General features: G+C 41.9%; 1 protein-coding gene across 1 annotated transcript in view; it reads left to right on the forward strand.

Moving 5' to 3' along the window:
- babam2 (BRISC and BRCA1 A complex member 2) overlaps nucleotides 1-17,991 on the forward strand; it is a 78,487-nt gene that overhangs the window by 17,335 nt on the left and 43,161 nt on the right. The window contains exons 5-6 of the mRNA XM_084013962.1: nucleotides 8,149-8,343; nucleotides 9,852-9,926. Of these exons, the coding sequence (XP_083870088.1) occupies nucleotides 8,149-8,343; nucleotides 9,852-9,926 (270 nt within the window). The remainder of the gene's footprint in view (nucleotides 1-8,148; nucleotides 8,344-9,851; nucleotides 9,927-17,991) is intronic.

A 17,991-nucleotide genomic window follows, 5' to 3' on the forward strand; every position in this document is an offset into this window, starting at 1 on the left:
TGCAACATGTTTCCATGTCTTTTTTGCTACCTTTTTACCTAATAATACTATTTGCCTGCACCTCTGTCCCCTTCTTTGTGTGTAATCTACCATTTGTCTGGTCTAGACTTGTCCGGTGGTGCGTGCAGGCACTAAACATTTAGGGAGTTCCCCAGCGTTTTGCATCTTCCTAAGTCGGTGTGTGAATGTGCCGCTTCGCCCTGATGGCCTCTCTAGATACAACATCAACATGTTTCCACTTATCCTTCCTGCAGTGCTTTGGTCTGCAGAACGGAGGCAGGGTCTGTCTGTTACACTGGAAACTCCAGAAATGGATCAATACTTGTTTTGTGCAGATTGGATTCTCGTTTGGCTCCGTTCCCCCAACTGGTCAGTCATTAAATGGCTCAATTTAGAGCCAATTATTATTTATCATTAATTCATTCAAATGTTTTAAAAACATTTTTGAACTAAAAACCTCAGCAGAGTGCACATATTCGCCAGGTATGTCGTCAACGAATACTGCTGCATTGTGTGAGTGAATGAATGCAACCCACAACTGGCTTCCTTCTGTCTAGACACCAATGGGATGTAAGGCGTCGTCCTCACCGAGCTGTCCGCCCGCCATCAGCGGCTGAGTGGCATTCATGTACTCGGCTGTGTATGTACTGCTAGTTCCGATAGTCGATGGCAATAAAAGGTGATTTGATGAAGTGTGTGCGACCACGAGATGTCGTTGAGCATGCAGCCATATCTGGGCACCCAAAATATATATATCCGAATGCAATATTAGCCGTGGATGGTGCACATGCAACCGATCACATGATCCTCCCGGGGGAGATAATAATACAAAAAGAAACGATGACATGTTGCTATTTATAGTGTTAATAACAATCCGGTTGCCCGTCATTTTTCTTGACCTACATCCACTTTGAGAATTAGGCCATTTTTCTGTACGCATGCATGCAAGAGTTTTCATCTCTGTTATTGGGTTATACTTCTGCAGGCCAGAAGGAGCACCAAATACTGAAGTTTTGACTTAACTTAGTATTAACTCATTCATTTATGTCAGCAGAAGAGTCCAAATGTGATCAACGCTCCAGTTTACTGCTGTTATTTACCCCGTTCAATTTAAAGAAGGCTGTTCTTTTCTTAAGGAAATATATGTCAGGAAAACTTTATATTTGTGACCTGTTTTTAAATATTTTAAGTAGTGCCATAGGACTAAGGCATTGTTGGTTTTGTACTTTCATTGGATTTGTTATTGATGATAAACACATGGAATAACACAAGCATTATCCTGTATCAGTTTTAGGTCAGTCAGGGTCATTGGCCTGTCATTCCCCCTGCTCTCCTCGATGAAACACTGTTGTTTGCATTCACAGAAAGAATCATTTATTTGACCTCTTTTTTAGAAGATTAAGACTCCTCAGAGAAGTTATAACCTTAGACAATGAGACATTGTTTGTAATTTAGATATCAGGACAACTCCCACTAAGAAAATGAGTGTTAAGCCAATTTAAGCCCTATTCTGTCTAGAAAAAGGAAACATTACTGAATTCACGTTACCCCCTGGTAATCCTGAATGCCAAGCAATGGTGAGCGCTTCCTATCTGCTGCTCCAGCTCGTCCCCTGTTACTCTGTAACAATGGACCTCAGACGGCCCATAAAGCAGGATTATGTCAACCTGGGCATAGTGTACCAACTGTTGCTCCCGCTTCCTTCCCGCGTTGGGGAATAATGCATTCCAGCTTTTATTGGAGTGTATTATTGGCAGGGCTCACTGACAGCTCTGGGAATGCTTTTAGTAGGCAGTCTATTGTTTGCTCCAAGAGATGGCTGGTGGAAAAGAGTTTGGCGATTCGTAAACACCAGTTGATGGATGGGACAATAGTATCAGTTATCACAGTGGATCGGTAGGCTCCAGCAGTTACAGAACCAAATTAAAAGTACTCGGAAAACTGCTATTTCTGTTAACAAGTTGTACAGTGTTGGACACAAATGGCACGGATCACAGTAAAAAAACACACTGGGCTGAGAATGCCAAGTGTCTTAAACACATGACAAGAGCAATTTAGCATGATCTTAGACTTGGCACTCTCCGGGGGCGAAACAGGGTGTGAGCCCACACTTGAATTAGAGACTAACAGAGATTAATTTAATACTTGGGAATTTTTTAATGCCTCACACTTTCAAGTCTACAGCGATTTATTGGATCAGGTTGCCAGCATCTATAAAAATCACATTTAAGACGTAAAAACAAATATCTTCTCTTGGCCTATATAATTATCTTGCATTTTCAGATGCCAATCCCTCTCTCATTGGCCTAAGATAAATATTGGATCAGAGATGGTACAGACGGATGGCACAGGAAGACATAATTCTGTCAACTTGGGTCTATTCGGTGTGAAGATGCCCAATTTAGGTGTACATTTTGTTCTTGAAGGAAAACATCATTTTATGTTGAGTTATTCCTTTATTCTCAATATATTTACAATAAATAAATGTGACAAATGTTGAAATGTCTATTAGTTTCATGCAATAAGTCACATTAAATTGAGTATTTTGTCTTTGTTCAGACAATTCTAGATGGTAGGTTGTTTTTCGCGACTGGTTGGGCTGCCAGTCGGTCTGTCGGTCCACTACATTGCTTCTGAAATATCTATAAGATACAACTATTGGATGGAAATCTGTTCTTTCCTTTCACAATAAAAGCCCTAAACATATAGTATTGGCAGGAGAGTAGTTTGCATATTAAGTTTTCATGTAATTTAGTCACGATCTCCATACACATGAGCATTTTCTTACAGTTTTAGAAATAATATACCAATGCTTTCTACCAACCTGAAAATATCGCATTGACCAGTCACACACACTGGGCATCCACGTGCTCGTGTAAACAGGAAGCAGATTGTCTACTTGGCAGTTGGTTGCTTAGTTGTAGAAAATACTAGAGAGGAAGAACTCTGGTAGCTCTGCTGGGTGCTGGAAATCCCTGTGTTAAGGTTTTTAAAGTTGTGCAGAACAAAACAAGCATGGGTTATAAGAGGATGGTCCTCCATGTTCAGGCTGATATCGCCACTGGACACGGACATTGTCACAGATGGCTTGAAAGAAAGCTTTCCTCCTCCACATTCATGCAGTAGTTTCATTATAACTGGCAAAAAGGTCAGTAACGCCTGCAATGTGTTCTCCCTGTTGAAATAACCCGTGCTTCTCAAGGGTAGAGAGTCTAGATGAGGGCAGCAGCGTTTTCAAATGTCTCATTTTTAGCGATTGATTTTTCAACTGAAAACTGTAACATGTTCCCTCATATGGCTGTGTGTCACTGGCATATTCATTTTATTACTCATGACATGCTTCTTTGTGAACTTCTTCCCTTCATGTTTTCCTTGAAGAAACAAGCTATTTTCTTCATTTTAAATTAATTCTAAATTTTGGATTAATGTCCTTTGATTAAATGGATCAATAGGCAGAAAGTCTTTTCTTTTGCAAGGCATAATCTTATATAACATTTCTGACTTCCAACTGTGCTATTTTGCCGGTGTTTTAAACATTGGACACACTGCTATCTGAATACTCAAAAGGCTAAATGGTAATTGTAATCCAATATATTTTCCAAAGTGCAGTTCTTAACATTGATATTGAATCAATAGTAATCACATCTTAAGGAAATACGATTATACATTCCTTCCCATCCAGATATTTACTCTTTTCAAAAATCCTCATCAATCAGTGATTTAAGTATTAGAGGGCGACAGGTTTTTATCTGAAGCCAAGTTTAGGCTTAATCATTTGACACAGGTTTAACCAGTGTTGTTTCAAAATAATTGGATTAAAAGGTCCAGATAGAACCGGGGACTATTGTTGAGGGCTCTGATATCGACCCCCCGTGGATAAAGCCCTCAGAAAGATGCTCCTTCCATTCAGAGCGATCAAGAGGTCACGGAGATGGATTTTTATTTCATCAACTGTTAAATAGCAGCTCTCAAATAGCCTGGATTGAAACTACTTCATCTTTTCTTATTTCTTATGTATCAAATCTGTACATTTTCCGCAGGGCTTATCCTATTCATGAAAAAAAATCACATAGATTTGTTTTGGCACACACAGCCTTCAGCAGAGCGTATAAAATCAATTCAGTGAAGAGTCTGTACAGACTCACATGTCTACACACACACACACACACACACACACACACACACACACACACACACACATCACAACACACGGACATCGCTTTTTGGCTCAGTGCTTTTCACTCTCTCTCCCTCCGTGTTCGACCGATGCTGCAACATTCAAGCGCTACCTTGTTCACTTGAGGTACGCCGTTGCTGGAGAACATTCAGTACGATACAACATGAACCAGCGCTGCTTCCTGTTTTCCACCATAGCTGAGCTGACATGTTGGCTTTAGTCTTTAGTGAAAAAACAACTATTGGAGGGATTGTAAAGAATGCGGTGCACATATTAAAATCCCCACAGCAGCTGGCATGGCTGTTGACTTTAGACCCATAGTGGATTTCTTAAAGGCCGATACAATAATGATAGTTTGGATCAGGATGAAGCTGAGAGGCGTTTAATCGGCGTTTAATTGGCCGTTATATATTCCATTAAAGTTTCAGCCCACAGTCTCTAATGCCATAATAATGCGTTGAATTTGTGCAGAAACCATCCATATAATAGATATGTAAAATGTGATTTAAAGTCCGTTTGGCTGGAGCACACCGAGAGCCTGAGTGGTGTTTCATGGGGTCTTTAGGCTCGTATTATCAGCAGGTAATCACATGCACACAGACGTTCTCAGAAGTGGTGCTCTTGTGTTTGTAGCCTCAATGCAAACAATGATGAAATGTGAAAGATGAATGTCCCCGTGTGACCAATCGGCCCAACAACAACAGCATGTGAAATATCTCTCAGAACCCCGTTTCACCTGGGAGTCGCCCAGTGAAGCTCAGCTCCTCTGTCATTGGCCGGTGAGCAGCTCTGGAGCAGCTGAGGTTAACTGCTGAGCCGGAGGAACCCGTAGATGTAATTAGTGAGGGAGTGTTTCTCCTGTCTGAACATACGGGAACATTTCTTCTTCCTGTGATTTTCTCAACACTTATCTGAGGGAAAGTCTGAAGTATGTGCATCACAACTGTGTCATTAAACAACACTGCAGCTCTCCGCACATATTTTCTCATTTTGTTTCCAGTGTTTATTATTAGCCACCAATAAAGGAGTCTGGAGCCTGTCGTCGTTGGCCTTGGCATGCTTGCCTGAGCTCTACAGCTTCTTTTTCTCTCCCCCCTCTGATCTCTTCCCCCCTCGCCTCTCCTCTTCCTCAGCAGAGTTTCACTGATATTCTGTGTCACGAGCCTGACACAGCACTTCCTCAGTCTCTCCTCAGTTTCAGCTCGCTCCTGCCCCGGAGCACTGACTGCCTCTTTTGGACAATGCCCATCCTTGTTAGCCTCGCCCCCTCGTTTCGGGAATCCCGGCATTGCTGGTAACCACTGGTGGATCGGGGCGATGAGGTCACCGTCTCTGTTTAGGCACCAACCTCCCCCCCCTCCCGTGGTGGTGGAGGGGAGGAAGGTGGTGGTGTTGGAGGGGGTCTGAGTTGCTCTAAAACAATGGAAGCTTTCTCTGTTGGGCTCATATTGACTGCCAGACAGACAGACAGGCAGACAGACAGGCAGACAGGTGAACAAATAGACAGTCAGGGAGACGAGCTAATGCAAGTCAAAGACATCCTGCTTTTGACACCTTGGTGTAATGGGTATTAACGGTCACAGTCTCGGCAGTGCCTTTTAATCCTCCCTCCCACTCGGTACACACTGCTCGTCATTTAGCCTGACTTGGCTTTAATTGGCCTGAGTTCTGCAGCAGGCAGGGAAACAATGATGAATTGTAGTTACATTGACTTTGGCACCGCGGTTATGTCATCAGGTTGCTCAGTTTGAGTCTGCAAACAGTATTTCACTTTCACAATGCGTTGGGAATCACTTTCACTTTTCAAGAACGGGACGGCTCACTGGGTCACATCAACGTGAAAAGGTAGTTAGAAATGATGTCAGCTCAGTTATTTTTAAAAATCACAGGCAGTTAGCTGAAGTTAGACGTCCTATATACATCACATTTTCCCAATTATTGGTGGCAATGTTGTCCGTATTGTCCCTGTTAAATATACAATAAACTAATATAAATGTAAAAATCCAAACAGCAAACTCATTCAGACAATGGCCAGGTTCCGTTTGAGAGGAAAGAACTTCTGTTTGGTAGAATTAGACCAACCAGTCACCTTTGGTCCCTCCCGCTCTCATATGTGACGGGTGGTTATGTTGACCTTTTGCATTTTGCTTTCTGGCCTCAATCACTTGGTCTAGTGCTGAAATTGAGATGGTGGGAGAGCATTCAGACACGCAACAGACACAAAATCATATTTTAAGCTTCACTAACTGATTGGGCCTTAATAAAATTGTTATATATTTATAACCCCAGGCTATAAACTGCAGCCTTGTCTAAAAGCTAAAGCTATCAATCATTTGGCGACCGAGGACAGAGAAGGCTGAGTACTTTTCCATATCAATCTAAATCTCTGGAAACAGGACATCCTTCAGCTCAACCCTTCCCTTCTGATCTGGTAATGGGAAATACCGTTTGTCAGGATTAGGCTATTAATGTCAGATTTTTCACCTCTACCACGGTCTTTCCATCTCCCCCTAGTACTGCTACTGTAGCACATGTCCCACCCATTATACTAGAATGTCATCATTCCCAACCTTTACTCATTTGTCTCAAGTGTGGTTCAGTCTTCATGGGTTGTTCAGTTTCCCAGGTTGTCATATAAACACACAAGGATCCAGACTTCACATTTGAGTCCCTTTTTTTTTTAGCATTTTAAACGGAAAATAAACAAATCCACAATATGCTCAACAAAACAAATACAACAAAAACAACAAGTGAAACAACACAAAATGATCATTTTAGTGTACCTTTCTTTAATACTGGAAACATATGAGTCCATAATCAGGAGAACTGATCGTCATCCACCACATTACAGTATCAGTGTTATTTTTCTAGCTCCATAATTCCCATTATATCGGAGAGAAGGCAGACCTTCTAAAGGTTGAAACCTCCGATGCTAAAACGCTATAGGGAAGAGGGAAAATGTGTATTTTTGATTATGAAGTGAACTGTTCCTTTAACCCTCCTCTTACAGTTGTGGTGAATTTGACCCCATTCAATGTTTAGGGTCTCTAAAACCAGGATTTACATGGCTTTATTTTGCTTGAGTGACTTTTCCTGATTGAATGGGGGCAAATGGTTATAAACATAAAGTTAACATGATGATGTTTTCAACATCCTGTACACACTTTTATACATTTACAAAACAATTTGGTAGCGTCCAAAAATGGAAAGTTCTCATGGTGCAGCTCTCCACTTTAATCATGGATATTTTTGTCAGATAGTGAGATCATGGGATGTATAAAGGGTAAGGAGGGGGGTTATGTTTTATTTAGGTTGTCACCAAAGAAGCATGAAGTACCTGAAGCATAAACCTTTGATTATAGTCATTTTCTGAAGGTTTAAATTGCTGGGGTCAAAAGGATAACAGATGTCATAACAGATGTTAGAAAAGTTGAGGGTTAAGATAATTTTGCATTGCACTCTGTTTGCTGTCAAAGAGCTGAACCTTTTTAACAACATATGCTAAAAAAGAATACTAAAGAAAATGTCTTTGTTTATTTCAATATCCAATGTTTTATTCTCCTGGACAACAAAATATGATGCACGCTTCCATCAGCTAGTACCAACCAATAATATCCATCCATGGATCAGCATCAGTTGTGAGCTCATCTTTTCAACCATCAAATCAGATTCCTCCCAACGTTATGTCCCGCCTCCTATCTTGTTACTCTGGAAACACGTCGCGGTACGGAAGCTGGATACTCGTCGTTTTGACTGTAATGCCCTTATGAAAGCTCTTTATGTGCATAAATTCACTTTAGAGGACTTCCTGCCACGACATAAAAAGGAGTAAATGCCAAATAAGGCCGATAATCCTCTCAGGTTATTTGCTTCAGGTTATAATAGTTGTGTATTGATCATGTTGTTAATGTATTTTGAAGAAGGCAGGTCTCATGTCTGTCCTTATGCCTCGTCTCTGCTGTCGTCCTCAGCACTTGGTCCAGTGGGATGCTGGGGACCCGGAGTGTCTGCTCCAGCTGGTGAAGGAGCTTCTCCAGCAGTACCATCACTACCAGTGCCAGCGTCTGCGTGAAAGCTCCCGGCTGCTCTTCGAGTACGATAGTCTGCTGGAGGATCCCAACTACGGCCGCAACATGGAGATTTACGCCGGACGCAAGAATAGCTGGGTAGGCGACGTTTGTCAGGTTCTACATTCACAAAGCCAAGGGTGACGTGTTGGTGGAGTTTGACTGCAGAAACACCGTCCACCTGTTTTTAGTCTGGAGTTCAGAACATAAATACATGCGGGTACGTTCGAGATGGAATAATATGAACAAAATTCTCTTATGCCACTGTTAAAACAACCTATTTACAGCATCTGCTTATTACACATAATTGCACTCAATTTGATATGCAGGCCTCAGAAGACATTTCCATAGGAAATAGTAACAGGACTTCCTTTTTTTCATTGTACAAAAGAACTTCTGTCAGACGAGTCAGAATCATGTGTTTTTGATTTGGAAGATTTGTTTTGACCGGTCACAATATGCCGACCCATGACACATGATTTTCATTTCTCTTTGCGCTGTCATGTTGGTGTCCGTGTCGTTATGTAGAAATGTATTCTTGAGGGCACGATGGTGAGAACTGAGAAGAACTGAGGAGTGGAATCCATTTTTGTGCTTACATTACGTTGTACATTTCAAGCCAGTTATTTGGGTTTGGAACATTATGATGCAAACAATCTGCTTATTATTAAACATAGTAGACTTTTCAATCATATAATGATTCAAAATAAAGTTGTGTATTTGATGTTTATTAAGCTTGTGAACCCAAAGAAAGTGATAATCACCTAAATGATGGTCTGATTAGCGTTACATTTACATTAATATGTCGAAGTATACATTCCAAATATCAGGTAAGATATTTGAATCAATTAGAAGCTTTAAAACAACAGGACGACAGTTTTCTTAGAGCTAACCCGATAGCAGAATGTACTTGGTACATGCCATATAACTGTAATGTAATTTCCTGTCTCACTCCACAATACCAGCTGTCCAATTAAAAAGCCACACAAAACAACAACCTTTCTGCTGAGTGAGGTTCATGCAGCTTTGGCTGATGAGGTTGATGCTAACACTGGTAGCAACGTCGTGGTGGTTTTGAGGGCAGCAACCAGAAGGTGGTCTGAGAAAGTCTGAATGTTTAGTGATCATCCCACCAGTGTACAAGAGCGCCGTGTGGTCGATACCTCACTTCCATGAAGCAGACAGACGACAACTGTGGAATCTTCAACCACCATATTTCATATCTCTAACGATATAGAATGTTTTCTAAGGATTGAATAAATGATAAATATGAAATAACCACATGATTTTGTATGTGTGTTATGTGGATTAAATACTTGAACATTTAAAAATAGAGAGTAATTTCTCATGAAGTGCAAGTAAGCTGATTTTCTGAGAATTTGAGATATCATGTGCTTGTTATTATGAATTTAGACACTTTTTAGGACTAATTGTGACTTCTGTCCATCAGCAGTGATCTCCCCCGCCTTCAACACATCATGTGTACATCCGTTTCCAGTGTTTACTTTTGTAGATCCAGTGTGAAACCAATAGACAACACAGGGGGTCTCTTTTTTAATACACAAAAACACATCACGTACCACCTGTGTGTTCTTTCTTTTCTCCAGACCGGAGAGTTTTCAGCACGTTTCCTCCTCAAACTACCCGGAGACTTCAGCAACATCCCCGTCTATCTCCTCAAGGTAATTCACCGCTGAACCAATGCACACGTGGTCAACGTACACATTTACGTTACGTACATGCGTTCACATGACGGAGATTTGGTCAAGACGCGAGCTTCCTTTCGATACGAGTGCAGTTTTGTTTATATTCTGCACTTTTGTTCTTAATTTGTGTGTGTGTGTGTGTGTGTGTGTGTGTGTGTGTGTGTGTGTGTGTGTGTGTGTGTGTGTGTGTGTGTGTGTGTGTGTGTGTGTGTGTGTGTGTGTGTCTGTGTGTGTCTGTGTGTGTGTGTGTGTGTGTGTGTGTGTGTGTGTGTGTGTGTGTGTGTGTGTACTCAGACTCCGGTCTTGGGGGCTGTGAGTTGACTAATCAGCAAGCCGTCACTCTCGATCTGCTCTGAGCCGCGTGGTGTCTTGAGGCAGCTTAGCCCGAACACACACACACACACACACACTCTCCCTCCCTCTCTCTCTCTCTCTCATCAGTGATTGCCTTCAACCCTCTCTCACTCTCTCTCTCTCCAATTCTCTTTTCCCTCTCTGTCGCTCGCCCCCATCTCCGACTGCCTGCATGCTGGAGGCCCTGGCTCTCTGGCCTTCTCCAGTCTGGCCTCTGTTTGTGAAGGGAAACGATGGTAAACATAAGGGAAAGAGCAACCATCATCAGCCTCACGTCAGCCTCTGTCCCCGTTCCTCAGTACCCAGAGCGGCTCGCCTCACTCTGCAGGCTTTGGTTCATTCAGCGTCGGGAGTTAGATTCCACACGCATCGCCCGTCGCCACACAACTTTATTATTTATTTTGAACCTGTGTCTCCAGGCAGAACCATTTCTACACTCAGCCCTGAGGCGAGCTCTTTTGGTGGCATGTTTTTTTTTTTTGTCACTTGCGGGAGGTTTCTCGGTGAAGGCTTTCCAAAAAAAACACTGACACCTTCAACCAGTTGGTGGTGGGAGCAGTGGAGCCATTGACAACTCTGTAATATTTAGTGATTTTATTAGAGGCCAAGTCTTGGTTCTGGATGTACATTCCTGTCACCCTTATCATATCGCGTGTTGCCTCCCATACAGACATGGACACACGCAGTGTGATGCTGTATTTGGCAGCGTGGGTATACATAGTATCACCACAGGAGCACTCCAACACCAAGAAAGAGAGGAAAGTAATGAACCTCAGCCCACACCTTGTCCTCCTACGCAGAGGGACGGGGCGATGCAGCATCTAGGCTGGACTCTAAGAACACAGATGCACTGGACACCAAACGGATGACCTGGATTTCCAGTTTTGACAGTCGTCATGCAATTAGTTCGGTCAGTGAGAATGCTGTCTGCATTGCACATCGCTGCACTGAGAGTGATTCCATGCTGTTGTACAGCAGTTGAAGTGCGATTAATCCACTCCTACAGTTTTTCCTGCCTGAGCAGACAGATATACCCCTATATACTGTATAGTCACTGTAAAGGAGCATTGCAACCACACAATTGTTAAATTACACTTGAAATTTTGTGTATAAATGCCGTGCATGGGCTTTGCCTTGCAGTTATCTTCAGCCTGTCGGTCAATGTTGCAACCATCCAAGAATGTAATTATCGGAGGTTGATTCACTTAAAGGTCTTCTCGCTCCGTGCTCAAGTTAAAGTCCTCAAATCCTGACACACAGCTCTGCTGATAGATGTTTTATATATCAAAGAGAAGCATCAGAAAGGAGTCTCCATTTCTGGGAGTTTCTGTAAGATTGCATGTGCATTTATGAAATGTTTGTGCAAATAATATTATGCAAAATGTGAACAGGGTCGATGCTGTTTTCTGCTGGATTTACTGAAGACACGTACTTTGCAACTGACAGTGATGTTGGGGAAAGTGTGCATGTGGCTGTATTAACATCAGTATTATCATCCATAACAACACGATCTCCACCTCCACCCGCTCCTCTCTGAACTGCTGGTGTCTTCTGTTTTAGTAATTGGATAATTGAACGAGTAATAGCTTTTTAAGAGCGTAGTTTTTCCCAGGTGGAGTCGTACCTGTCGTTCTTTTCTGAGGGTCAGTGATCTCAGAAATCTGCACTTATGATGTCTGCTTCACTCAGAGCGTCTGGAGGTTCAGGTTCAGTCCAGGATAGGGATCAGGTATCATGACAGTAGAGATGATCTATTCAATGCAAATCTATGTGTTTATATTCAATTACATTGTATTTATAGTGGCATATCGCAACAGAAGTTATCTCAGGACACTGAGTCAATCAATACTATTATAAACTGGAAGTTTAATTTCTCTTGCTGCATTAACTGCTTATCCTCCTGCTGGTGAGTTGGGATCATTTATCATAAAGTTAGGTTTGAAAAGGTTTACACTGTTCATTTTGACGAACTGCTGCTGCCTTGGTAGATCAACTGGATGCAGATTGTGGCTGCCGTTGCGCAGTAAGCAATGTCGTTTACTTCATAACTCTGGCAGGGATTTGTTTAGTTATTTCCTCTGCAAAATAGCACCAACACAAAAAGACAATAGCAGCAATGCCTGAAATACTTCTTTCTGTGTACAGGCACTTTAAAACGACACGTAACAAAACATAGTTTTACTAGCGTTTGGTGTTTAGTCATGTACTTGTACATGCTCTGCTGTGTAATGGAGTGCTGCATGGATGACATGTTTTTGGAGGAAGTTAGCATCACATTGGTTGCCTTGATAAAAGGTCAATGGGATTTTTCCATTGGATTTTGGATGATTGCAGAAAATAAACATTGCAAACAAACATTTATGATAGTTTTGTTCAACAAGAAAATCTTTAAAATGAACTTAACTTAAATGAACTGTGATGAATTTTCGGCAGTATAAAAAGCTAACGTTAGGCTACAAACAGACTTCATCACAGTCACATGAGCACGAGGCTGTGAAACCAGACTAGTCGGTGATTGTAGTCTCATTTAGCTACTTGTTTGCAACCTCCTTTTTTATGATGTAAGGGCTTCAAAATGCACCTGACATATTTTATATTGTGGAACAAAACGTTAAAATCTCTTCAGCTTGTGTCAACCACAGACATTATTTCAGGCATCAAAGCAAAAACACTTGGAGATGAGGGCACCGGAAGTGCAAAAATGCTGACTCACTTCCACATTTTAGGACTCATTCTTGTAGCACTCTATGCCCGTGACATTTTGAGCAAAGCCGTGTAATCTGGCAGCACACTGTGTGAGCCAATCAAATATCAGAAAGTGCACATTCATCGCCGATTACATGAACGCTGACTTCTACTGAAACATTGATTAATGGGGAGATAAAGTTGTGACCGTGTCATGAACCGAGTGCAGTGATGTCTGATTCCTAGATCACATTGCATCACCCCACTGCTAACAGCATCATTATAACACAGGACTGAGTCCTCACAAAGAGTTGCAACAGCACACAAAATCACAAAGGTGATGCATTTCAGACGGAAAACAAGCCGTCAGCCAGGTACTGTAGGTCGAGGTCAGACTGTTGACCCCGATTTGGATCAACCTCCTCATCAACTCCATGGATGTCCTTGCTTGAGAAGGGAACGCTCGGCACCGAAGCGGAAATCTGTTCAGACATCGGCGACTGTGCAGCGCCGGTGAATGCCGAGATGTTGCTGGTGGGCGCAGAGCTGTGGAGGACGACTGTTACCTGGAGCCAAACATCCGCTGGTCTGAGCTCACCACAGTGGACATGTTTACCTTCCTGCATGCACAGCCCAGCCTCGGGGGAGGGGGGAGGGATGCACGTTTTTTTCATTATGTTTTGAAGGGGGGCAGCTCGTCATCGTGGAATGAAAGCGTGGGATGGACAGTGAGAGCCCAGATGGAGGGAGGACAGTGAAAGGCACACAGATGGATGTTGGCAGGTTTCTTCCCCTTTAAAGGCCACGCGGTCCTCGTGGGCACCGTTTCACCGGCTCATCCTTTGATCGTACCTTGACCTCTGGGCTGCCACCCGTTTGAAGTTGCTTTTACTCACACCCTCTTGTTTGGCATCGGCCTATAGGATGTTTCCTTTAATGTGGTTGCAGCCCGTCGTCTGTTATGGTCATTGAGTGATGAAGGAAACATTACATAGTCAGACGTAGACTGCCACTAATTCTACCGAGAGCTGGGCGAAAAAAATAGATTTTATCAATTAATTTGAATTCATGGTTGAGGAAAACATTTTTTTAATGGATTTTCACTTTAACGTGGGTAATTACCATGCAGAACTGCCCCGAGCTCCCAGAATTCATAGTAAACATGTGAGTTACGTCACCTACTGGTTTGGGGATTGAAGCCTCGAGTTCAGCATTTTGGCCATCTTGGTTTTTGGCTGTTGCCATAGCAGAAGAGACACCAAAGGATGGAGCGAAGTACAACCAAACCCTGAATAAGACATTTTTAAGATGTTACAATTAACTGTCATGATCTGAAAACACACGGTGGAAATGGTTAAAGAGACAAAACGCAGACAACTACATGACCTGTCAATCACAAGGGAGTCACACCCTCAAGCATGCTCTGTTTGATTGTCCATGTAAATCTAAATGGGACCACAATTTACTAAATTAAATTTAATCTTGTTTCTAAAAAATGCATTTCTCAGGGATACAATAAAACATTTTAAATAAATTAATAATTCCTTTGTTTTTGAAGCACTTGTTTTTCCTTTTTTTAATTAAATAAAATGGTCCAGAGGATGTTTATCAAAACATCAAGGATTTCAGTTAAGATTGCCATACATTTTTTTTTATCTTGCTTCATGCTACTCCAGGATTCTTTTAACGAAAAGGTGTCATCACCTGTCTGTCTGTCTGACTGTCTGTCTGTCTGACTGTCTGTCTGTCCTCACTCTGTAGAGCAGGTATACGTGCAGCAGCGCTTGCCTCTAAATGTCCTCACTGATCAGCGTGGAGCGATGCCACCTTCGTGACTGAGCCCTCTGCTCTCGCTTCACTAGAGCTTTGTTTCCCCCACAAGCACTGGCCATGTCACCAGCTCCACAGTGTGTGTGTGTGTGTGTGTGTGTGTGTGTGTGTGTGTGTGTGTGTGTGTGTGTGTGTGTGTGTGTGTGTGTGTGTGTGTGTGTGTGTGTGTGTGTGTGTGTGTGTGTGTGTGTGTGTGTGTGTGAGAGAGTGTGTGTGTGTGTGTGTGCACGTGTGCGTGTGTGTGTGGTTGTGGTTGGCGGCCTCAAGCAGCCGTCATTGATCTAATAGGATGTTTCAGGTGAAGCGTTTTGTGAATTAACTGAGATTTCTGCTGTCTTCTGTACTTTTGTGTGAGATTAACATATTCAGCTAGAATCCCCAAATAGTAGATGTTTGCAAACAGAACATCTATTGAATTAAATGAATGATACAAAAGTAAACACAACTGTGTTGTCTGTATAAACCCTTATAAAGCCCACATGTGAATGTTTACTTCCACGGATGTGTAAAAATAAGTGCCTTAACGGTGTCTGATTGCCCCCACTGTTCGTCCCAGCCGATTGACTCTAATTGCTGGGTTTTTTTTTAAGCACTTGCATTCTGTGCGCTTTATTGAAATGTGATGTTCCAGGTTAGTTTGTCGCATTCCCCCTCTTTGTAAGCAGCTATTTTCAGCACAGTTAAAGGAGGAGTTGGGAATTTGGGGGAATGCACTTATGGGTTAGTTGGATGAAAAGATGGAGACTCTCATCATCCTTGTCTGTTAAATATAGCTTAGCTTAGCACAAACAGTGGAAACACGGTTGCCAGGCATCCAGCAAAGACACCTCAGCTTTTGTTTGAATAAAACATCATATTTAAATCAGTCAGGCTGTTTTTTCACCAGTCTTTATTCTAAGCTGAGCTGACCGGCTGCTGCCTGTCGCCGTATATTCAACATCTATAAGACCGACATCGCTCTTCTCATCCAAACAATATAGAATAATGTATATTCCAGCATCATTGTTTCAGACCAGAGTGGTATTTTTACACTTTTCAAGGTCCTCCTATGCCCGGCAACCAGTAAACAACTCCCCCAAGTCAATTTAGCTTCCTTCAAATCTGACCTGAGGCATGCTTGCATTGAGCCCTGGGCTAACATGTATCCTGGTTTTGTCTGTGCAAGCTGTGCATGCTTCAACAAGAGCACTTACATCTAATTACTTTTACTCTAATTATTTTTGGTTCTGCATCTACCACACACAGACACACACACACACACACACACACAGACACACACACACACACACACACACACACACACACACACACACACACACTTTAACCTTCAGAGCTCCACATGCAGCGACTGGCAGGGGAGGGTCAGGGTGAATCAGAGCCTTGGGCTCTCGTTCTGTCGTTCCATTTGCGATTATTTTTGTACTTCCTGCATTTCCTGTCTTGTTTTTATTTTGTATTATTTCATCCAAATATCATCTCTTGAATTAGCCTTGAAGCAAATGTTGCATTCCCAAACATTTTTTTTGTTCATAATGAGAAATCTTAAATATAAACCAAATAATCAAATCATGGTTAAATACCATAATTTGAATTTTGTGTTGTCTTTGCAGGTTCCGGTCGTGGTTGTAATTAGATATTAGTCACAGTAAAGTGGAGGTCTCATTGGTCCTGACTTCTCTGATTTCAGTGATATTTCCTTTGCTCTTTGAAGAGCACAGCAGCCTCGGTAACACTTCTCAGAGGGAGAAATCGTGAACATTTCCTCCTAATGATCCTCTTGGACGTGTTCCTGACACTCCTCTGGACTGTTTAACAATGGCAGTCACCCACCTCGGGAGCAGGAGGGTGAGAGCGTTGCTATGCAACAAACAAACACAGGACTTTTGTCCAGCAGACGGCTGTGACTACGTGTCACATGCAAGACTAAAAGTAAACGTGGATGTTCACTCGTCAGGTCTTTAGTGTCGTTGGTCACTAATCAGTCAAGTTAAAGTCCGCCATGCTGAACCTCATTAAGTGCTTTTGTTGTCTATACCTAACTTCCTGTGAAGAAAGAGGTTTATTTTGAAAGGACACTATGCATGTGTTGATCTCCGATAACAAGGCGCCCTTTCGGAGCGAGTATGTGTTCTTCCTTAATAAAACATCCCCCAGCATTATTACAGAATAATGAAATCTGATGAAATAATGCAGTTGTTGTTAAAGTTCTCCCAAAAGAAATTCTGCATACACTTGGCTAGTTCACAATATTAAAAAAATAAAATAAAAAACTTATCATTTTTAGGATGTGGATCACAATAGTCAGCATCAATCAGTAGTCAAATATCATCATCATTACATTCAAAAGTGGTGTTACATTAATTGGTAAGAGCTGCATAAGTGGTGACTCGTGGTCATAATGATTACTGGCTGTTACATATCAGGCCGGAGACCCGTCATTACCCCAGACGTCATAGGGGTCGCCAGATTGATTTCATGTTCTTTTAATATGTAAATCTGCAGTACATCTCACATGAGGGAGCCTTAATGTTTGTATTGTTGTAATAAATGTAGCCTACTTATCAAATTGACTCTAATATCATATATATGTGTACATTCTGTTTGTTTTAGGAATGAAAAAGAATGAGATAGTTGAGCCTAGTTTTGCCTAAATGCATTTATTTGGTCTCAATTTTAACCTATTAAATGTGTGTATGTTTCCAACACATGAAAAAACCTAATCATGATCATATATATATAAATATATAATATAATATAAGTTAGGCAGTTCAGGAACGTTCATTTACGCACATATTCACGCTCCCCATGATTTATAGCTGAGGCCTATTTTGAATTGGGTCCCGATTGTCATTTTTAAAAAGTGAGTCCTGAGATTTGTGAAACGTTGCTGAAGACGGCTCTGCTGATGTGAGTATCACAGATTTACAGGACGAGCTGCCTCATAGCCGTCGGAGACGCAGCTCCCGGGGTTCAGAATCGAATCTGAAACAACAGATTCGATATAGAAACAATGAATTCAGCGATAACAGCGGCCATGTTGTTTACATTGCTGAGTTGCTCGAGGGCATGCATCAAGTTCAAAATGTAAATTCATTGATTAACCTCTTCTCAAAGTTGACTCCTCTTTACGCTGTGGGGTTTCTCTGCATAATTCCACTTTTAAAACCACAAA

This window comes from Eutrigla gurnardus (assembly GCF_963514095.1).
Source record: "Eutrigla gurnardus genome assembly, chromosome: 7".
NCBI lineage: Eukaryota > Metazoa > Chordata > Actinopteri > Perciformes > Triglidae > Eutrigla > Eutrigla gurnardus.